This window comes from Zalophus californianus, chromosome 11, assembly GCF_009762305.2.
Source record: "Zalophus californianus isolate mZalCal1 chromosome 11, mZalCal1.pri.v2, whole genome shotgun sequence".
NCBI lineage: Eukaryota > Metazoa > Chordata > Mammalia > Carnivora > Otariidae > Zalophus > Zalophus californianus.
Window position 1 is genome coordinate 94,684,716 of NC_045605.1, and position 23,618 is coordinate 94,708,333.

At 42.5% G+C, this 23,618-nt stretch overlaps 1 protein-coding gene across 7 annotated transcripts in view; it reads left to right on the forward strand.

The window, feature by feature from the left end:
• The window catches only part of ALKBH3 (alkB homolog 3, alpha-ketoglutarate dependent dioxygenase), a 62,318-nt gene that overhangs the window by 11,114 nt on the left and 27,586 nt on the right, over window positions 1–23,618 (forward strand). For 5 of the 7 annotated variants that reach the window (XM_027578070.2, XM_027578068.2, XM_027578073.2 and 2 more), the window contains exons 8-10: window positions 3,703–3,912; window positions 20,590–20,688; window positions 21,447–21,803. In XM_027578070.2, coding sequence (XP_027433871.1) covers window positions 3,703–3,912; window positions 20,590–20,688; window positions 21,447–21,539 — 402 coding nt within the window. In that variant the 3' untranslated portion in view covers window positions 21,540–21,803. Of the gene's footprint in view, window positions 1–3,702; window positions 3,913–20,589; window positions 20,689–21,446; window positions 21,804–23,618 lie in introns of those variants that run through there. The other 2 variants (XM_035722662.1, XM_027578074.2) reach the window with 1 other exon arrangement.

The following is a 23,618-nucleotide window of genomic DNA, read 5'->3' on the forward strand; positions in this document are numbered from 1 at the left end:
TTTGTATGTACATACCATAATTTATTCAAGCAAGCTTTTTTGTTGGATATTAAGGTTGTAAGATTAGAATTCTTTTATTTGAATTTGGCTGGCTCTTAGCTTTGTGTTTTTTGCTAAAAGATTTATTTAGTTTGTTTATATATCATCGTGAACAAAATCAAAAGAGATGGGCACCTGGGTGGCTCATTTGGTTAGGCGACTGCCTTCGGCTCAGGTCATGATCCTGGAGTCCCGGGATCGAGTCCCACATCGGGCTTCCTGCTCAGCCGGGAGTCTGCTTCTCCCTCTCCCGCTCCCCCCCTCTTGTGCTCTCTCTCTCTCATTCTCTCTCTCAAATAAATAAAATCTTTAAGGAAAAAAAAACCCAAAAGAGATGCCTGTTTCTCAGATTTTGTAAAGGTATATATGTGTGTTGGGGGTTCTTGTTTAATTTTAACTTGTTTAATTTTAAAATTATTACCTCAAGCTTAATAACCCAAAGCGCAGGAGCAAATTCAATCAGAGGTTATTAAACTTCTTTTAGTCTTTTTTGAACTAAATCTTATATGGACCCAATGTATGAAAATAAAGAAGTGCCTTGACTGGCTGGGAGTCCCACCAGCTTGACCTCTCCTTTTTCCTGCTGTAATCCCAGAGACACCTCTGTGGTACCCAAGACTCCACAAAACACTTTTTAAAAGCCACTGAATAGGTCCTTTCACTTCTGTGATTCATATTTTCTCATACTCTTTTCCTCAAATGTCTTTTAAGGATAGAATGTCTTCACTGAACAGTGAGATGATGCTGAATTTTTAGTTTAGACATTCAGTTCTGAGGGATCTGTATATAGAGTATTGGTTGGAGAGTCTAAATTAATCCTCTAGTTCATTATCCCCTTTTTTTTCTCCTTACTTCACCACCAAAAATAACCAGTAAAAATATATACCCACTTAGAAACATAATGCAAACTTGGAGTTATCACAGTACTCAGTCCCTAAGCAAGTCAGGGAAGTGCTAATTAGTTTCTCAGTCACATTGCAGAAGAGCTATCTTCCTCTTTTACATTCTTGTTTTTCTTGCTAAGTGTATAATTCTAGCATCTGATCTTTGTCTCCGTGAAGATAAGCTTAAAGCCATAAAATAAATAGGAAATACATTATTATGAAATTTCACTTTGAAATTTACTCTCTTGAACATAGGTTAGTTTAATAACATTTCTATTTTACTGATCTAAGTTTGGTTTGTTATTGTTGTTTATTTTAAAAAATCCTCTGCTTAGACTGTAATGCTAGTATCCATAATAAGGAATCCCAGTTTACCACGATTGCTACATCACAGCAAAGCTGAGTGATTCCCACTTATGCTTCCTTGGCAGTTTTACCTGACAGTAGCCATGGGATATAATATTACGCTTTCCTTTGCTGAACATGTATTCCTTCACTACCATACATAGAACATGACTTTGAAGGTGTTCTCTAAGGTAAGTTTTTAAAGTAGAATTGGTGGATCCTTGGAGGGGTCCACAAAGTCCTTTTGGGTAGTGCACAGGTCAAAACTATTTTTATAATAATACTAGGAGTGTATAACATTTTCACTATGTTGAATTTGCACTGATGATACGGAAATAATGGTGGATAAAAAACTTCTGGTTAAAAATAAAAAAAATAAAAACAAAAAACTTCTGGTGCCTGAGCATTAATCAGGTCATTGTCACCAAACTATGCTAGTAATCATGGTATTCTTCACCACCATGCACTTCCAGTTAAAATTAAAAAAAAAAAAAAAAAAAAGGCTGGTTTCATTTTAAGAACATTCCTCAAAGCAGTAAACATTATTAGTTTTATTAAATCTCAGTATTTGAGTTCATGTCTCTTTAATAGTTTGATGAAATGGAAAGTATGCATAAAGCACTGCTGCTACAAGCCAAGTGTGATGGTTGTCAAGGCAAAACACTTGTGTGATTCTTTAAGCTACTTTTATCATGGACCATTTTTGTTTGGAAGAACAACTAGCAGACAAACTGTAGTTATTCAGGCTTGATTGGTAGACATTTTCTCATAAATAAATGAAGTGAGGGTCCCTTCAAGGAAAACAATGGATAGGATTTGTTACTTATAAAAGTTGGGTTTTCAAGAGAATTAGAATTGTGGAAAGTCATATCCGCCCCTTTGATCCTGACCTCTTTCTATTACTTAGTCTTTTCTGATGAGATCAGTGGTAATATTAATGGATACGGTTTTTTAAAATTGTATAATGAAATGTGTCAACAGTAATGTCAGTCTGCATTACTCATTGGATCAATATTTTCCACATGACCAACGCTTGATGTTACGGAATCATAAAAGATTAAAAGACTCATTCAAAGTGCAAGCGGGACCAGTAGATTGAAATGTAAGAGAATATAACAGAAGTTTGTTGATATGGTTTCCGATTCCACACTGCAACTAGTACTTGTTGAGTTTTGGTGTAATAGCAAAGAGTATCCACAATTATTTGGAAAGGCTGGAAAAGACTCCTGTCCTTTTCTAACTACATATTCATGTGAAGCCAATTTTCTTCATATACCTCAACAAAAACAGCATATTGTAACAGACTAAATGCAGAAGCAGATGTGAGAATCACCTCTTCAGTGAAGCCAAACAGTAAAGAGATTTGCAAAACGATGCCAGTCTTCTTGCCAGTTTTTTGTATTGGAAAATAGAGTTATTTTTTGTAAAATAGTATTTATGTTAACACGTCACGGGTTCGTATTTTTTAAATGAATTAACCAATAGTTTAACTTTTTTAAGTTTTAATTTTTAATAGGATAAACGTCATAGCTGTAACCCATATAAACAGAAGTTCTTTGAGGTCCTCAATTTTTGATAGGGATGTGAGAATAACTGTCATAAAAGGAAGCTCTGTAAAGTACTTGAGGTTTCTTGGAGGAAGGACAGAATTCTAACAAGAACTAATACAAGTTATGCTGATTGTAGCTCCCGACTACAACCTAAGGTCGGGTCATAGCTTCCTATAGTGTATGTGGCAAGACGTGAATCCCAGATATAAATGGTGTAAGTGAACCAGGAGCTCAGGAGGCAGGGCCGTGGTATCTGTTTAAGTCTTCTGTAGCTCACAGCCTGTGTAGTAGTCAAGGCCATGTTGTGATTCTGTTCTGTAGAAGGTTTTTTCCCTTAGGTTCTATTTTTAGGAAGTTAGCCACTCTGGAAATAATATCTTCTTTTAAAAGCAATTCTGTCATTCACGATAAAATAGGAGTTGAGTGAACAGAGGGCCACCCAGCAGGAAAGTTGTTTCGCTCCTCAGACTTCAGTCTGAACCTGCCAACTTCCTGGCAGCCCGTCGGCTGGGGCGGCAGGCCGGGCTCCCCGCTCCACCTACCTCCTTCCTGACCAACAGAATGTGATGACAGTCACTGCCTTCCGAGGGTCGTGTATTTTACACGGGAAGGTGGAGATGCGTAGAGAGGGTTGGTCTTCATGACATTCCTAGACCAAGTTTAATACCTTAGTAAAACTGTGGGGGTCAGCTTGCATTGAAATAGAAATAATGGAGGGAATTGACTCTTCTTGCCCATGGCTGTCGCATTCCCAGTGTTCTGCTTATTCCACGCCCCTGTTTAGAACATGGCTCATTTTACGCCTCCTTCTGTTTTACCTGTGGCTGCCACCTTGTATCTGATGTGAACCATCTCTGCCCCTTTTCTTGGCCTCCTGATCGCAGTGGCACCCTGTGCTGCGCACACTGAAGGACCAGATCGAAGAGAACACCGGCCATACCTTCAACTCCTTGCTCTGCAATCTTTACCGAAGTGAGAAGGACAGTGTCGACTGGCATAGTGACGACGAACCTTCCCTAGGGAGATGTCCCATCATCGCTTCCCTGAGCTTTGGTGCCACACGCAGTTTTGAGATGAGAAGGAAGCCACCACCAGTGAGTATTCTCTTTCTCTTTTTTTTATGTTTTTCTTGCCTTCTAATTGTGAAAAAAGTAGGGCTCTCAGAAGCTCCTGTTTTCAGATTTAGAGAATAGGAGTAGGTGTTTTATTTTTGAAACGTTTTCAACTGATTGCCTCCCCCATGGTTAACTTTGTACTCCCTTCGTTCGTTCATTCGTTTACTTACCCGACAGAAACTGCTTGCCTTGTGCCCAGTGCCGGGGGCCTGTTTCCGTTGGGTTGACACGAACAGACACAATCCCTGTCCTCATGGATACAGGGGATAGACAGCTATTACTAATTATTGAAATAATTGGAATTATGATAGATGCTGTGAAGGAGGGCTTATAAAGGGAAGGCTCAAGCTAGCAGATGCGAGATGGGAAAGGAAGGTGGTGTGAGGAAGATGCCCCTGAAAAAGCCTTTATTGTACGTAAGTCTTCTGCCTCTTTTCTGTGAGGGAACATTGTGAGCATCTTCATTGCCTTCTGAGCCATCTTCTGAAACACAGATGAACCTGTAATTCTTTCAGAAAGAGGAAATTCAAGCCAAAATATCAGAGGTGGTGGTCTGTCCAAGTTCAAGTGGAGAAGCAGTGACTAAACTACATAATAACTTTAGTTTTCCGTCCCAGCTTTTACCTGTATTACATGACATTTGAGCGACACAAAGACTGTTAATTTTCTTAAATCAAAAAAGTATAGGACCTTAGAACTAAGATAGATAGAAGGATAGTAGGCACTCAAAAGAGCAAACCTCAACCAGATTATCTTATTAACTTCGTGTCTTTTTCTTGCCAAGGTTCCTGATCATTTAGCTAATAACATTAAAGCAGACCCAGTCAGTGTGGAAAGGCTTATAAGGCTGTGTTTAGAATATGACCTAATCCAGACCAAATAGTGTGTCAGTGCTCATGTCTGTTCTTCATCAGATACGCTGCTTCTAAGAACATAGTTAATGGACTGGGCTATTTTCCTGACATGTATTTCGGTTTCCAAGCATGGTGTTTTGAAGCATATTGTTTTATTTTTGCATTTATGCCATTAAGCAGCTTTTGTTGGTATAATTTCCATTGGTTAGGTTTTCTTTGGTATGTGTTAACAGGGGATTGTCAGTTGCCAGAGACTTACTGAGTGAACTCGCTCCTGAGCACTTTGAATAGATTTCACAGTTTCATTGGTGATTAGCCTTCTCATATACCAGGAGTACCACTTGAGAAGCAGACAACCCAACATTTGGGTATGGTTATGCTTTTATATGCAGCTTCCACTGAGTTAAAACCCAGTTAAATAAATTATATGAAAAATTCATCCTGCCCTTGGGAAGGAAGACTCCTGTTATGTGAATAGCAGAGAAACACCATGTGTCTCATTTTTAAGTTCAGATCCTCTTCTCAAGCCAGGCATAAGGAACACCAACTTTTTGTCAGGCATGATCGTGGGAGCTGGGGCTGTCGCAACGACTGAGTGAGATGAAGTCACCTTTTCCCTCCTGGAGCTTATTACCTAGCACATGCTGGTGCTTTGCCTTCCTACGGGAGTTTTCCTTCCTCCTCTCTGACCAGCACATAAGCTGTGCTACATGCAGGATAATGTTTAATGTAATCCTAGCCTCTCTGTTCTTGGCGTTACTTTCTTTGTTACCGGGTATTTAAGTGTTCGGTTACTGTTTCTTTACAACATCCATTCACCACCACCACCACCCTTTTAAAAACATTTTCGGCCTATTTATAGATTTGAAGCCTAAGGATTCCCAAAGCATGCTTTCTGGATAATTAGTTTTACTGTAGAAGCAGTTTCCAGCTGTTAAGCATTAGCAGTATTCTGGTGCCCAGAATACCCCCATTCTATATCCCCTCCAGGCAGCTGAAGGTCTTCATTTTCTCATATAAAAACATTATTCATGGCGACCAAGAGCTATTTCTTGGTAATATACCTGACTTCTGTTCATGAGTGGATGGATAATACAACTGCCACACAGCCTTGAAGGCAACCATTTGGAACAAAATCCCGGTTTAAGAGGGAGACTGCCCATACTGAAGCTTTATCTTCTCAAGGCTTCTTACAGTTTATTTTGATGAGTATAGTGAAAGCACAGGCCATGAAATACCAGAAAACATGGTACCGTCCCTGTAATTATTTGCCAGTGGCAAGAGAATCTGCGCTATACCTATGATGGCTGATTTAATAAAAATATAGACCTCCTAAGTAAGAAAATTCACCTGAGATCTTGAAACAAAGTTGGCTGAGGAAACAGATTTGGGAGGAAATATAAAGGTGTCAGTACCGTACCTCTGGCTATTGACTCTTAAGTCTTGGCTTCCTGCATAATCTAAACTATGACTTGAGTTTGATATAATTGTATATCCCTTCAATTTTGGCTTTTGTTTAAGATGGGAAAATTGAAGCTTAATGTATTGGAAATTATCATCACACATTACTGAATACAGTTTAAAAATGGCTTTCCCCCCCCTCAGAACCTGTAAGTTCCATTCTTGGGTAAACAAGACCCAAGTTTAAACTTTTGGAAGGACTCATTCAGGTTTCTTTAACAGATCCCAAAATCTAGGACTCCACAAATCTAGCTAAACCAGAAGTACAGAAGCCTTTCTTTGAGTTGACAGCCTTAGAAATGCATATTAGAATACATCATCTCTATTTTATTATAATGATCCCTTTCCTGAAGGATTGAAAGGAAATGGTTTTTGAAAATCTGTGTCTACTTTTCTTTCTAAACTCCGGTCGGTGAGCGCTCTGAGAACATGACTCATGATTCATACAACTCAAGGTAAAAGCATAAATTAAAAAGTATAAATTACGTTAGTCTTCTGTGCGGAATTTGTAGGAGTCTGACTTTCTGTCAGGAAACTCTTAGGAACCTAACTTAGTATGCCACTATAGGCTGTAATTTTCACGTTTGTCAGCAAGACATTCAGAGTATGTTAGAGGTTGTGGGAGGGAGTCTTTTTCAAAATCCGGTTCATTTTAACCTATCAGAAGAGAAGCTAAATACTTGTTTGACTTGAGTCAAAGTTTCTCATCCGAAAAGTGACGGAGAAGAGTCATGAGACTTGTGTACTTTATTCAGGTATGCAGTTTGGAGACAGAAAAGCATCTGTTTGGGGCCACTGGTTTTGTTACCTGCCATCCCCCCACCCCTGCGGCCACTGTTTGTTGTACTGTCTGGCACCTTTGGCAGGTCTCTGTAGCTGCTGGTCTTCTGAAAACCGCCCCAGTTCTACACACGGCGTTCCTAGCAGTTTCTCCCTGTGCTGAGATGGCAAGGAGGTCTTTGTTTCCTAAGTATGAGTGCTCCCCTGATTCGTGCAGTTGGCTCAGCTGGCTTCATGCGGGCGTCGTCCCTGGGCTGAATGGTTCACCCCTCCAAGATGCTGAACCTTCTTCACTATCCTCTAGTCCAAGCCAGTCAACTCCTTCCCATTCATTTTGACTGTAGCATAAATTATCGTTTCCTTTAATGATAACAAGGTACTTGGTGGCCGAGTAAACTTGCCTGATCTTGCTGTTCCATTCACTGAATAGCACCATATCTGTCTTCCGGCCAATGTCAGGATATACTATCTCAAGACAAAAGTAAAGCTTACCAAATATACTTCAGTGGACACTTTTTTAGAAACCAAGAACCTTTTTTTATTCTTTCAAGCTGGGCTCATTAAAGTTTGTCTATGCTCCTTGTCCCAGACCCAGTTGTATTTTCCAAAATGCATCGTGTCCCTGCTATAAAGATTAGTCTGGTTCTTTTCCCAGCTAGCTTTAGTTCTATACTGAAAAACAAGCTGGAAAAGGAACTACAAAAGCCATTTGGCAGGCTGCTATTTCTCTGTCGGTTACCATGGAAACAGTGATGGCTGAGTTGGGATATTAGATAATAGCAGGAAGTTTGTGATGTGCTGGAGGTTTAGATGCCAGAAGCCTTGTTCTTCTAGCACGTTACCCATGGATAAGCTCTGTCCTTCATCCCCTGAATCCTGAAAATGTGAAGGGCTTCTGTCCACCTCAGGCTGGTGAGTTGAGGCAAATTCAGCATTTCTCAAGCCACTTATCTCTAGCACCTTCTGAAGAATGCGGACCCTGTTCAGAGGACCAGAAGAGATGGTTGTAAAACCACTTCCAATGGTGGAGGCTCTGAGAGCTCCCAGTGACTTGGAGTTCCTAGTACCTGTCTTGCTCATTGGTTTTTTCGTCCACTCCTTGGAAGAGTGGAGTATGAAAAGTTCAGTTTGATCATAAATCCTGATATTTTTTCAGGACTTTAGAAGAAATGAGGATATTAGAACCCAAAATGCTATAATACTGACTAGCTTAAATTTGAAAGCTGGATAAACTACACGGGGCAGTATTTCATGGAGTAATGACTGAACCTCCGCCTCAGCCAGCACCCCACTGCTGCTGGTCCAGTCATCCATATCTCTTAATCAGCTCCTCTTCTGATTACAGCGTCTGTTTTGAGAAGTTACAGAAAATACCGGAAAGAAATTGTTGATAACCATTGTCTTTTTAATACATCCCTAAATGAAATCTAGAAAATCAGTTTTTATTTCCTGTTTCTGTCACTGATACTGGCAAAAAGCACCTATCCACCTCATTTATACTCTCTTCTTTTTTTGTAAATGGGGTGATAACTGGTAGCTACTTTATGGGAGCGAAGTTGTTGCACTAAGTGAATTTTTAAGCTCTTAAAAATGATAGATGCCACAGTGACTTTTCAGATTTGGAAATTGGAAAAGGAAATGAATGGCAGGGAAGCCCAAATCCCAAGATTCCTTTGGCCTGTGAAATGGCGTTCATTGAGGGAATAGAAGGGAGACTCGGGGAGGGTGAAGTAGCCTATGGACCAGGCACGGTTACTGAGTTTTTGAGCTCCTGTCTCTAGGGCCATTTAATGGTTTGGAGAATGTGAGTGAGTGGGTGGGTAAATGAAAATGTACATGTTTGAGCCCATAAAGCTGAGTAGTTCTGGTAGGACTTGAGTTATCTTCAGACGTGAAATCCTGTGGGAGCTGGAATCATCATTTGCTGCCTTGGGGCCTTGTCTCAGCTGGAATCCATGCCCTGACTGCCACTGGGAAGAATTAATTTTTGCCAAGGACGGCCCGGTTTTGTAGTGCCACTGACAGTCCTTTTAGTCTTGGAAGAACAACCTTTTCTAAAGTGATTCATCATATTTGCATGTGCCATGTTTAGGAATGGGGTCTGCTTCCAAACTTGACTTTTTAAAATTGTGTCCCAGTGGTAGAATTTTTTCTCCCCTTGCCATACTCCTAAGGAACTATTCTTAAGCCTTCTGATGATGTTCTCCTCTTTCCCAAGTGCTGTTTTCATGGCAGATGACTGCTTGGCTGGGGCAGAAGAGGGCTTCGTGAATTTGAGGAAGGAGAAGCAGGCCCCACACCAGAGTAGAGTGAGCAGTCGAGAAGCAGAGCAAGTGATGAGATAGGGAGAGTGGGCAGGGGCCAGATCATGCAGAGGCTCATGAGCCTCAGGAAGGAGCAGATTTTATGCACATTAAGAAGCCTGAAATGTGTGAAGCAGAAGAGTGACATGATCTCTTGGTCAGTTGCTGCTATGTGGAGCCTGGACTAGAAAGCACGCATGGAAGCCAAGAGACCAATTAAGAGCTTGTTATACCTCGTGCATACTTGGGACCAAGGCAGAGAAGGACAGAGGTGAACAGATTCAATGATATGAGCTCAGAGGAGCAGGGATTTTTAAGAGAGGCATGGGAATGCCTCTGAAAGTGTTAATGCCTAGTATCTCCTGGCTGGCTGGATGTGAAAGACACCATCACTTTCCACATGAGAGAGCTTCAGGGATTTGGAATCCTGGAGATAGCAAGGTTTCAATTAGGACACGCAAGTCAAGGGAACATTCAGAGCACGTGACGTTGGAGATCTAGGGGTGTTTGCTCATCACTGAATGGGAACTCCGGAGGACACCGTGGAAGGGTACAGGAGGGAGAGAGTGGGGGGAATTATGTCTGATCAGGTCACATCTAAGAATGGTTTTGGGAATGAGTTATGTGGTTTTGATGGATGACTGGAGAAGCCTGCACTTTTGCTGGGGGCTGGGGTCAGCTGGATGTCAGACATGGAGAGCATTTGTTTCTGGTGCTGCAGTCTTGGGTGCGTGCTCTTTCGAGATAGCAGTTCCTTTAAGTTGCATTTCTATTACCAAGAATGGAATCATTATTACATTAAGCCTTCTGGCTTCAAAAGCACATTCGGTGTTGCTAGACAGACTGTAATAGTGAGGGGAAAGCCAGGTTTATTTTTGCTGAAATTCAGTAACTTCTTGCTCCCACACTGCCCCCGGGACTATGTTGACAACAAGTCTGAACAATAGACACTGTCAACAGCATTTCCCTCTGTTTGCCTTTCTACGTGTTTCTGTCCAGAAGGAAAGGCAGGAGTTCTCATGCTAGTCTGGTCCCCAGTGCTAAGTTTTCGATGCCTACAGAGAGAGCCTCTCTTGCATTGAACAACTGCCCAGACCTCCCAGGCAAGACCTTGGGTGAGGTCCTGACTTACTGAACTTTTGAGATCACTGGGCATCCCTGGTATAGGATGGTCCATCGCCCATGCCAGTCCCTCATGCTTATTTACTGTCCTCACTTACCTTATCAGAACCTTTCATGCCAAATCAGTGTCAAATATCAGGAAAGAGTTGGATTAAAAACCCAAAGATGTGTATGTGGCAAATGAGTATAGACCTGTTTTGAACAGATAACCTCAGTGATTTCAAATCTATATTTTTCCAGCCAGCCTTTTACTTTAGCAGATCTCATTTCAGAAACAGCTGCTTCTCTTTTTATTTTTATTTATTTTTTAATTTTTTTTTAAAGATTTTATTTATTTATTTGACAGAGAGACACACAGCAAGAGAGGGAAGACAAGCAGGGGGAGTGGGAGAGGGAAGAAGCAGGCTTCCCCCGGAGCAGGGAGCCCGATACAGGGCTCGATCCCAGGACCCTGGGATCATGAACTGAGCCAAAGGCAGACGCTTAACGACTGGGCCACCCAGGTGCCCCTGCTTCTCTTTTTTAAAGTAATGTATTTCAGGATCGATATTGAGGATGCCATCATTTAAAGTGTGGTTCGAGTCAGCAGAATAATAACTAGAGATGACATTGTGGGGTCCTAGTTTTATTCTTTTTCCATAATTTCCATAACTAATACATTTTGTTTATGTCAGATTAAAAAAACATGTTACCACTGTAAAGAGTAAGTCCAGCTGTGTTCTTGTACCAGCGCTATAGGAACAACTTTGCAGTCTAAATATAGCCGCAAGTTAGATGATCCATGAAGCAGTCTAGAAGCCTGCCAGGTTCCCAAGGGCAAGGGAACCCCACAATCTGATAGGGAAAACAAGCTGAGAAGAAATCTTTAAAAAAGCAAGTTGGGAGGGTCGCCTGTGTAGCTTAGTCAGTTAAGTGTCCGACTCTTGATTTCACCTCAGGTCATGATCTCAGGGTCGTGAGATTGAGCCTTGTGTTGGGCTCCGCACTCAGCAGGGAGTCTGCCTGAAGATTCTCTCTCTGTGTTCCCCCCATGCACGTGTATGTGCTCGCTCTCTCTCTCTCTCTCTCTCTCTCCCTTTCAAATAAATCTTTTAAAAAGCAGAGAGGGAGACATTATTGGCAGTCGTAATTTGGGAGGTAGGGCAAGTAAAAGGACAGCTGGCCCTCGGCAGGTTACATAGCTGTAGCAGGGGTTGACATTCGGTTTTCAATGACCATTTCAGTCTGCATACTTGTCAGGCAGCAGCTGCACCGTGTATCTGATCCTTGGACCAGAGACCTAGGGAAATCCCTTAATATCTGTTACCATCTTGAGAAAACCCTTTGCTTGACTCTGCAGACATTCTTACATCTGGGGTGGTTTTTTCTTTGCTTGCTTTTGAGGCACAAATTCCGGAATAAGTTTTCTGTGTCTGCAGTTTCCCTTTCTTTGCAACTGAACTGACTCTTGAAGCACCTGCTCTGTAGATCCATCCCCACCACTTTGCTAATAATATACAGATGCCATTGTCTGAAAGAACCTGTTCTCAATCATCATTCTGTTCTTCCTTGTAGTATTGGTCCCTGTATCCATCACCTCTCTGCTTGAAACTCACCCATCTCTCAGCTGCCTTTCCTAGCTGGAATACTGTGTTATTTTAGCTACTCTCATACTTTTCTCATTGCTATTTCCCTGCCTCCTTTAAGGATTTTTCCTTTACATTCACCCCGACAATATGGACATTCCAGGTTATCTTTAATTTTGTTATCTTTGTTTAAATTAGTTTTTAAGAGATTATGAACTGGCTATAGATTATAAATGCCAAATGGGCAAGGTCCATTTCTGTCTTATGTCCCCATTGTTTAGTACTGTGTGTGTGTGTGTGTGTGTGTGTGTGTTTTGGTTGAGTAAGCTAATAAACATGATTTCATTTGTTCTTATGGCTTCAACTGTTACGTCTATAGGTAGAGTGACTTCTGAATCTCTTATCTCCAGCCTTTTATCTCAAATTCAGGTCATCAGTTGTATGTGTTCACGGGACATTTCCACTAATTTATTTATTTGTGGGGGAGGGACACTTCCACTTATAATAGCACATGTGACTTCTAACCTGAAACTATAAAATCAGATTTATTATTCTCTCAGAAAACTCCACAGTTCCACCTGCTGATAAGTCCGTTTATGTTCACGATATCACTGTTCTCTTGGTCAGGTTCACATGTAAGTTATTTTTATTTTTTAATTTTTTTAAGATTTATTTATTTATTTCAGTGGGGGAGGGGCAGAGAGAGAATCCCAAGCAGACTCCCTGATGAGCATGGAGCCCAACGCAGGGCTCATGACCCTGAGGTCATGACCCAAGCTAAAATCAAGAGTCAGACACTCAACTGATTGAGCCACCCAGGCTCCCCACATGTAAGTTGTTTTTAGTTCTTCCCTGTTCTCTTAAGTATTTCAGTTCCCAAATCTTAATGATTTGTTCTTGAAATGTCTGAAGAATTCATCCCTCTCCTAGCGACCATCTTTATCCCAGGCTCTGTTTACCACATGTCTAAAATACTGAAATGTCGGGCGCCTGGCGGGCTCAGTCGGTTAAGCGACTGCCTTCGGCTCAGGTCGTGATCCTGGAGTCCCGGGATCGAGTCCTGCATCGGGCTCCCTGCTCAGCAGGGAGTCTGCTTCTCCCTCTGACCCTCCGCCCTCTCATGTGCTCTCACTCTCTCTCTCAAATAAATAAAATCTTTAAAAAAATAAAATAAAATACTAAAATGTCTTTAATTCCCATCTTTTCTCTCTCCGTTCTATCTGATACCCAGATGCCAGATATTTTTAGGAACAGGTCGCGCTCTCTGTCCCCTCTCCCCTCTGTCGCACAAAGACTAATTGAGCACTTACTATGTATCAGGGGTTATGCTCAACCCAGAGGAGATAGCAGTGAACATGGCAAATATGGGGCCCACCCTCATAGAGGTCTTAGGAGCTAGACAGTAATCAAATGAACAGAGAGAAATTACACCTTGTAGTTAGAGCTCTGAGTTTGGATTTTATTCTGAGTTCAGTAGGAATAAATGAGGTTATGACATGATCTGGTTTATATTTTGAAAAGATCACTTGGGCTGCTGTGTGAAGAATAGTTTGAGGAGAGGCAAGAGTAGGAGACTGAATAGAGGGTGGGAGACCCAGTGGTGGACTGCTGGTTCGGACCAAGGTGGTGGCAGTGGGGGTGAAGAGAAGTGGATGAACTTGAGGTGTGTGTTTGAGGGTGCACCAATAGAAGTTGCCAGTAATATTTTAGATACGAGGGTAAGAATCTAGAATGACTCCCAGGTTTCTGGCTGAGTAGTTGTTGGATAGAAGTGCTGTTTACTTAGCTGGAAGAGGAGCAGGGATTTTTGCATTCGATTGTGGTCCTGTTTAAGGAGGATTTGTAGATGGAATCAAGAGTTCCTTCTGCATGGTAGGTTGGAGAGGCCTGAGACTTCCAGGGGGAAGTGGGTCACTGGCTATCTAGGTCTGCGGTTCAGATGACAGGCTTGTGCTAGAAGCATCACTTGGGAATTGTCAGAACAACAACAGGAAAGTGATGATGATAAATACCAAATGTGTAGTGCTGACTCGGTGCCTGTCCCTGTTCTAAGTGCTTTATATTCAGCCCTCCAGTAATCCCACGAAGTCGATATTGCTATTATCCCCGTTGTACGGACGAGGTGGCTGAAGCACACTGTTAAATCACTTACGCAGCGTGGCTTCGATAACTGATTGTTGAATTGAGTTAGAACTAATAATGTAGGTAATATGGAAAGTTGTGGAGTCGCACATCATCATTCAGAGCAAGAGAATAGCTAAAGAGGAGCAGAGAGCCAAGATTGAGCTCACTGCTTTCATCACTTTGTTTTCCAACTCAGAAGCCTTTCTTTGCTCCTACTGGAACAAAAGATAAAATGTCAGCTCCTTAGTCAGACTGTCAAATCTTTACATAATCTATGCCCAACCTACTTTGGTGTCTTGTTGTTCCCTGTGTGATTGCACCATTCCATGAGATCATCTCTCTGCTCTCCCTTAACACTCGCGCTCCTCCTTCTCGTTAACTTAAGTCCTCTCCAGGATTCAAGGACCCACTGTAGCCTTGAAGCCTTCCCTGATGCCTCCAGTGCAGAAACCAATCATAGTTACTGCATGTCAAGTGCTTCCTGAGAGCTCAGGAAATGAGAAACAGGTAGCAGACTCCTACTTTGTTCTTTCTGGTCATTTGTGTTTTGTTTTCATCAACATCTTAGTAAAATGATGGAAATTTTCTAAATAAGCTCATCTACTTTTAGGAGGATCAAAGATGAGTGGGAAAATCAAATGTCTCACTGTAAATTGAGATCATTAATTTGGAAGTATATTTTGCTTTGAATGGCCTTTTCTGCTTGAGTTGGGTCACTGAGATTAAGAATATATACTTGAAATTGTATATGTGTCCTGAGCTTTCTATCAGGCACTACTGTGTGGAATGGCAAAGCAGGATCAGAGGACCCCAGCAGATGACAACTGGCTTCGATTGGGAACTTCCAGGCCAGATAGGATGACAAGACGTGGGCATAAGAGGAGTCATGATGGGTCCATCAGCAGCACAGTTGGGCAGCTCTTGAAGTGAATCTGGTTCTCAGACTTGTTTATACTGCTCAGTGTTTTTAAAGAGATTCAGTTACTTGCCAAAATTTATAACTCAGGAGATTTCACATAAAAATCCCATTTATCAGCTTCCCTGGAAAACCCAGAAAATCAAGACAACCCTGAGGGAACAGTGAGCTGGAGCTACACCGTCTGCAGGCCCCATGCTCTCTGGTTCTCCATGATCCCCATTCCCCACTGCATTGCATCCTGCCCGCACTCCTCATTTATGCTACTTGCTGGTGTTTGTGACCCTTAACAGGTCAGTCGGGGTACTATGTAATTAGGACAGGAAATGTTACGGAATTTCAGAAGGCATAGAGTTCACTTTGGAGAACACAATATCGTGGAAAGAATATAAGCTTTAGAGCTAGGCAATCTAAGTCCAAATACTAGCCCTGCCTTCCTCCTGCCAGCCTTCTGCCTTAGAGATGTGCTTTCCCTTCAGCTCCCTTTGCTTATGATAAGATGGAAAATATCACCTCCCTTACAGGGTTGTAGTGAGCATTAGCAATGGTGTACATATAGTTCCTAACATGCCTGGCACCTGGGCAGCATACACTGTGGTTGATCCTGTCCAAAAAGTCTGGCAGGATGCCTTGGTTTAAGTATTTGGAAAATGTTATAAAAAGAAGCCTTGGGGCAGGGGAGGGGTGGGTGGAAGCCAAATTTCAGGTGAAGAGTTAAATCTAAAAAAATGTAAACCTTTTTTTTTTTGTTAACCAGAAAGGAAATGCAATTGTATATTTAACTTCCCCCATATGAGAGAAGACTTGCTAAGCATAAAAACCATGAAGGAGAACCAAAGGTCAGAGTTGACTCTGAAAGTTTTTGAGCTACTCTGTGTTAAATATCAACATAGTTAAAGGACAAATAGCAAATGAGAAAAGTATTTGCAGATAGTAGGACAAAGAGTAAATATCTCACTGTCTGTGGTTACAGATCAATAAGAAAAATACTAACATCTGTAGAACAGTGGACAAAGAACGTGAACACAGAATTCACAATACAGTAAATGCAAACAGCCAATAGGCCTGTGAAAAAATGTTGAACCGGGTTAGTAGTTAAAGAACTCTCTGTTTGAATAATGAATTGTTACTTTTCCCCTAAATTTTTTTTTCATCATTGTCAGTTGGTAATGTTCAGTATTGGTGATGTGACTAGAAGGTAGGTACTGTAGTATTTTCCTGATGGAATTATAAATTGTCACAACCTTCTTAAAACAGTTTGCTACTCTAAGTCAGACTGCTTTAAAGTTCATATCCTTGGATCCAGACATTCCATTTTTGAGAATATATCCTTAGAAAAATACTCAGGAATGTTTTGCCCGGGATCTACTTGTAGTAGCCTTTCTTTCTTTCTTTTCTTTCCTTTCCTTTCCCTTTTCCCTTTTCCCTTTTCCCTTTTTCCTTTCTCCTTTCCTTTCTTCTTTTTTTTAAAGCCGTACTGGTATATTAAAATCTCAGTGTCCAGCAGTGTGTACCTCATTGCTACGTTCTTAGCATTAGCACAGTGCCTGACATAACGGTGGTCAAAAAATATTTGCAAGTTTAAAGAAGGAAAGATATGTTCATATAAAGGAATATTATGTAACCCCATTTCTGAAATACCATACATTTGAGACGCAAAAACATGCTCACAATATAATGTTCAAAATGTAGAGTACATAATTTTATATATAGAAAGTTTCCTGTACATGCATTGCATGAATTCTGGATGATAGGATTATGTTTTCTTGGTGCTCTTCCTCATTCAGCACATATTTATTGATGTGTGTGATGGGCACCGAGCATATTTCAAAAGGGCAAGACAACATAGTCCTCTGTTCGTGGAGTTTATCAGAGAGGAGGAAGGCAGGCATCGAACCAGTAATTTCCATGTGTCATTTACTTTAGTGAACTTTTGTCACTTTTATTCTGTAGAGAGAAAAACTCTGCTGCTGCTCATTTTCAAGCATTGATTGTTGGTTGTAATTTCTAAGACACCTTTTTAGGACAAGAAAGGAGCAGTTACATGAAAAATCTACATAGAGCTTATAAAATGTGAAGTTACCTTTCCAATGAAAACAAACATGTTTAGGTTTCCTGTCTGTTGAATGGTTAGTAATGACAGAATGACAGATATACCCAGACTTTTTCCCCTAATAACCATTTTTCTAAAGGAAGCCAAATAGGCTTGTGTCAGGAGGCGGAGGTGGGAGTATAGAACTTCAGGAAGGCCCAGCACTCCTTGGGAATCATAGTCGCATGTTCTAATGAACTGGCTGTCCTTGGGGAGGAGGGGAGAGTGTTGATCAGAATTAATATAAAAGTATATATTTTTTGCCTTTTTCATCTACTTGTGAAATTTCGTGTGGAAAACCATCAACAACAAAACCCACCCTGTAGATTGATTGTGACCCTAAAAAGCCTCTTTAAAAAGTAAGCTCTGGGCGCCTGGGTGGCTCAGTTGGTTAAGCGACTGCCTTCGGCTCAGGTCAGGATCCTGGAGTCCCGGGATCGAGTCCCGCATTGGGCTCCCTGCTCAGCGGGGAGTCTGCTTCTCCCTCTGACCCTCTTCCCTCTCGTGCTCTCTATCTCTCATTCTGTCTCTCTCAAATAAATGGATAAAATCTTTTTAAAAAATGGTAAAGATGGAAAATTAAAAAAATAATAAAAAAAATAAAAAGTAAGCTGTATGCCCAATGTGGGGCTTAAACTCACAACCCTGAGATCAAGAGTCACATGCTCTACTGACTGAGCCAGTGAGGCGCCCCTAAAAAGCCTCTTTTAACTGGGATCATGGATGGAAAATTTTATCCTAAGCCATGTTTTTTTAGGGGTGTGTTCTGTTTTGTTTTGTTTTGAAGAAAGACCTGAGTAAATCAAAAGGGTCACAGAGCCGTGTTTTGGTAACTTAACCATGCTTAATGGCTGTGAATGCACTCATCTACAGTCTGACCCTTGCTTCCAGCGTTGCTTATCCATTTATCAGTTTGGGCCTTTATGCATAGCCCCGTGAGCTCCCCTGGCCTTTTATCTGCTTTCTAAGTGGGAAAAGTCTTTGTGTGTCTTGGTTAAGTTAAAGGGTGGCTCTGGGGTCTGTTGGCACTCTGACCTCAGAAGGACACATTTGTGAGCTCTGTGTTGCCTTAGTAGAATCCCTTGCCCTCTTTTCTATCTCCTGCAGATTAGGAATGTACTTTCTGAGCCAAGGATGTTGGAGGGGACAAATAGCAAGCAGCAAAGTGATGATACCAGTGGGTGCCCTGGGTATCGCTCTCTTTTGGGGACTGATCAAGAGTAGCTCTATCCCAAGTGAAGAATCTCCCTCTTCTGCTTTTAGGTACAATTAAAGGTTATATTGAATGTATGTTTAAAAGCAACCTGAGGCTTTCGCTCATTTGAAAAATTCAGATCTTAGGAACATAGAAACTAGGGGCACCTGGGTGGCTCAGTCGTTAAGCGTCTACCTTCGGCTCGGGTCATGATCCCAGGGTCCTGGGATCAAGCCCCACATCGGGCTCCCTGCTCCGCGGGAAGCCTGCTTCTCCCTCTCCCACTCCCTCTGCTTCTGTTCCCTCTCTCACTGTTTCTCTCTCTGTCAAATCAATAAATAAAATCTTAAAAAAAAAAAAAAGATCTTAGGAACATAAAGTGAAACACGGCTCTGTTGAACATCACTTTCCATCAGGGCTGATATTTCCCCTTTGCATATGGAATTCTCTCTCACTTGCTGGTTCTCTTCCCGCCGTGTGTTTCCAGGCAGAATTACAGTGCTCACCCCTTCTCTTCCACTGGCCTTGGTGCCCCCTCCTCCCCAGGAGTGTTGTTCCTGTTCGAAGAGATCTCGGTCTCAGGATTGGCTTCATGTCCGGTTCAGCGCCTTTCCTCTCTTCTTCGTTTTGTGACCCTGTCCTTGTGTCTGTGCTTGAGTTACAGAAGAAGGTCCCGCCTCACTCCCTCAGGATGCAGTACACAGAGGGCAGGAGAACACCTGCTCCTCGCTGTGTTGAACCTTGATCTGGTAACTGACTTTACAGCTTAAGTCAAGAAGCCTTGAGCCCTCTAATCTCATGGACAATGCACTCCCTTCTGGTATCTTTTCTCCAGTACGACATACATCTCCTTTGGTTGGAATCCTTTTTTTCAGAGAGCCGCCTTTTGCCTCTCTGAGATGCAGCTGGACCACCCGAGGACAGGGTCATCTTCCCACCGCTCCCTGGTTGGCTGAGGGGTCAGAGGTTAATGCTTCAGCACTTACTTGCTACTGGAGAAGAAAAGGTGGCAGGCACAGTTAAAATCAATCACTGAAACCAAAAGTTATTTCAAACATTGCTTTTACCTTCTGCCTGTAAAAGTTATGACTGTGCTGCACAAAGTCACTGCCAATGGTTGGGACCTGGAACTTAAACTGTTTATGCAAGTTCATTATTGTTTTGATTTTTATTTTCCTGAGGGAAATCATTGTAAATAGTTGTGTTCTCAGAAGCACCCCTACAGTAATAAACATAAACACAGTATTGCAGGGAAATCAATCTGCAGTAACTCAAATGCAATCCCTTGCATCAGAAGTGAAGTAGATGAATGGGTGGATCTGCCCAGAATGGAAGAGGAAGGATCAGGAAGCTCGGGTCTCAACTCTTGACAAGCTCTTTGTCAACTGCACCCCTTTGTCAACTGCGAAGGAGGAGTGACCCCCACCTATTGGCTGTTTTGCAGGCTGTGCCTGAAGCTTCATTAGAGTACTGGACATGAATTGACTTTGGGCTCTCTGGAAGAGAGGGGCAATGTAAATACAAGGCGTTTCTATCTGAAGTGCTCAGGAGTTGTGACCTATGCTCCAAGGCTAAAACAGCCAGTCTCAGTTTGCAGCCCAGTTCTGGTCAAGCCAGAGCTCCGTTCTTTAAGAAAATCTTGCTGTTGACTGTTCTGGAAGGAAACAAGAATGTATCTCCAAGACACCAGAGGAGCTATAGGAAGAGTCATAACCAGTTTAAACGTAGGTATCGATAAGTGAATTAGCGTAAATTGTAAAAAGGTGATGAGAACGTACCACACCATGTCTTGTTTAAAAGCCCATTTTTTCCACACTGACTATGGCAAAACACAGAGCACAGCATAAAGCAGATGTAAAGAGTTCTTGTATAAATGACTTAACTTCTTCACAGGCCAGAATGGGCTCTTCTGCAATGTTAGATGCTGATGAGAATAATATCTGGCACTTACACGGTGCTTAATATGTGCCAGTCTCTAAGTAACTTACACAGACTGTGTCTGTGGAGGCTCACAACAGCCCTGGTGGCAGGTCCTGTTGTCATCCCCATTTTACAGACGAGTAAATTAAGGTAGAGAGTGGTGACGCAACTTGCCTCAGGCCAGACGGCTGCTGTGGGCAGAGCCAGTAGATGAACCCCTACAGCCTAGCTGCGGAGGGGTCTGCATTTCTTGACCACTGTCAGGTTCCATTGCATCTTGATCACACAAGCAAACAATGGAGTGCAATGAATGCTGTTTTCTAGGAAGAGAACGGAGACTACACGTATGTGGAAAGAGTGAAGATACCCTTGGATCATGGGACCTTGCTAATCATGGAAGGAGCGACACAAGCTGACTGGCAGGTGAGAACATGCAAGGAATTTGGATTCACATGGAGGCAGGGCCCTGACGGCTTCTGATTATTCATTTATCTAGTAAATATGGTGAAAAGCAAGTTGCTTTTATCATGAGCGAGAGGCGGTACAGTGATACCATTTTCAAGTTTTGAATCTGACAGAATGGACCTTTGCAGCAGTGGCGTCCAGTAGAACTTTCTGTGACAGTGGAAATATTCTGCATCTCTTTAAGTCCCCATGTAGTAGCCACTGGACACACACAACTATTACTGATCTTTTGAGATGGGGCTAGTGTGTTGAAGGACTGAATTTTTAATTTAAGTTCATTTCAGTAGCTTCAGGTAGCCAGTGGCTGGCTGTTGGGCACAGCTTCTCACCTTAGGCCGTGCTCTTCTAAAGCCACGTCATCTTTAAGGTGTGCAAGTTCATGGAAGAACGCTTAGCATGGGAGCAGAATTTCTTGCCTGCCTTTGGTCTCAAGTCATTTATGTGTTGTCTTACGAGATTTGGGAAAATGGCAAGAAGCTGTGAGGAAGAACAACAATTAGAAAAGATAAAAACAAAACACCTCACTGTGAGGGCGCTGGCTTATCAGAGTGATGCGGGGGGGGGGGGGGCGGGTTTGCTTCAGAGAAGAAAACCTTTCTCCACAAGACTTCAAAGAGCTTACTGATGCTCATGGGGGGTTGAGGGGGGACGAAATCAAAATATGTCCATGTCGTTATAAATGTGTTTATTTCAGAGTTATTTATATTTCTGTTTAGCATCGAGTGCCCAAAGAGTACCACTCTAGAAAACCAAGAATAAACCTGACCTTTCGGACAGTTTATCCAGACCCTGGAGGGGCGCACTGGTGATGTGAAATCTTAGAGAGAAGCTGTGCTGAGACTGAGCCAACCTTCCGCTGTGAAGAAACTTCCAGAGGCTGGTCCAGCTGATCTCATGGGGTGGCTGTTTGGAAGACAAGGATGAGATTTGCTTCCCAGCCTTGGAGTCCTGTTAAATGACAGCCAGCAGTTCATGTTCATACTGTGTTTACTGTGGGAACAGTACTCCCTAATCATATCTTGAAATCACATATTTTCTTTAGGCAAATTAAAAACTGTTGTGGCTGTGCTCACGGGTGATTTTGTCCATAAGCAGTTTCTCTCCTGCCTTCCCTGCTTCATTTGAGGCAACATGAATGGGCTTTGCCTCCAGGGTAAACGCGCACGTGTTCCTTGTGACTTCATGAAGTAGGATATAAATATGTGTCAGTGACTCTGGAGCCCTCCACAGGCAGACAGCTGCCAAAACCCAAACAGAGGTGGCCTCACAGAACCTTGTGGAAGTCCGCCTTGACTCCTCAACATCTTGGCTTGCGTGCCTTTCACAATGGAAAGCTGCATATTCTGGGAGCACTTTATTTAACCGATTCTCCTTCCTGGGACAGACCCAGAAAGGTTACAGGCCTCTGAAGAAAGAGTGGAGGCCATGTCCTGTAACCCAGCCATCTTTAGGCAGCTGCCTGGATACTTGTAATATGAGAGAAAACTGTTCCCTCAGAGGGAGAAGTTAACTGAGTGATGTCCTGAGAAATTTAGGCCAAAGAGCAGCAAATGTCCTGCTAGTGACAGCTGTCCCACATAGATGAGTTTCCCCTAGAAAGAAAATGACTGGAGTCATTTAAACCCAAGCCAGAGAGAAGCGGGAGCAGTCCTCTGGGGATAGACTCAGTTACCTAATAGTTGTCTTTACCTGAAGTTCCAGGAGCCCTGTGACGAAGGCTTTCTTCTGACTCAGTGCTCTCTTAGACACAAGTTCCTGAGATTCGACAGTCCATGATGTCACCAAGGTTCCCAAAACAGAACAGAGTGGCTGCCCTTTCTTGCATCATAAAATCACGTGTCTTCTTGACCTCTCGACTTAGGAGCACTGTGCTGCTGGATTGATTCCAAACCAAGATAGGGAAAACTCGAGAGAAAATGGAACCAAATGGATGAAAACAGGGCAAGAGAGTTAGAGTTTCCATAGCTGCCTGCTGCGAAAATGTACAGAGCCTGCTTTTGATCCTGTTTCCATTCCATGCTAGAAGACAAATGGCCTCGGTGATGGTGGTCAAGTGCCAAAAGCTGGCCAGGCTCTTCCCCAGAACTCAGATGCAACACCAGGCCTGGCGGGCCCTGCCCTCTGACAAGCTTTCTGGCTTCTTGCATTGGGGTTCCCCCCCCACACACTTTTTTTTAATGTTTTGCATGTGGATAGCTCCTTTCTGTAAGAAATATTAAATGCTTTATAAAATCTGAGGATCACAACAAGCCTTTCAGTGAGGGCGATGCAAATTGCCATAAAAATCAAATAAAACCTCTAATTCCGAGCTGTTTTCCTATTAAAACCTGGCCGGGGTGGTAGAGCCAGCTTCAGTTGTGAGTTTGATGCATGACATGGGGAAATTCCTCTCACACAGACGAAAGAACTGGCAGATGGCTCCCAGTCTCACGGCATCCCTCCTAATGTAGGGTCATGGCCTCTTCTTGTGTCAGCTGCACATTTGATCTCTTCACTCATCACGGCCGTGGCTGTCGGGGAAATGAGTTCCTGCTCCCAGCCCACAGCCTGAGCCACCGCCCGGGCTTCTTCAGCTTAGAGCAGCAGTCTTGGCTTTTGTTTCTTGCTGCCCAGTGCTAGGACTAACCCCCCCCCCCACCTTTTTTTGAAAAAACACCTACGGTAGTCTCCTTTTTGAAATGACAGGTAGGTCCTTGCCATGAAGGTAAAGGACAGGGGTTTAGGACTGCACAGAAATTTTCAGAACCTGGCAAAGGATGCTCCGTGATGGCACCAACCCGTTGCTATGTTTTACTGGCCATAGATCTTAACTAGGAATTAGGGGCTGAGCTACTTTGCCAACATTACTTCTAAAGCAGAGGAAGCAAGTATAACAATGTAGCATGAAG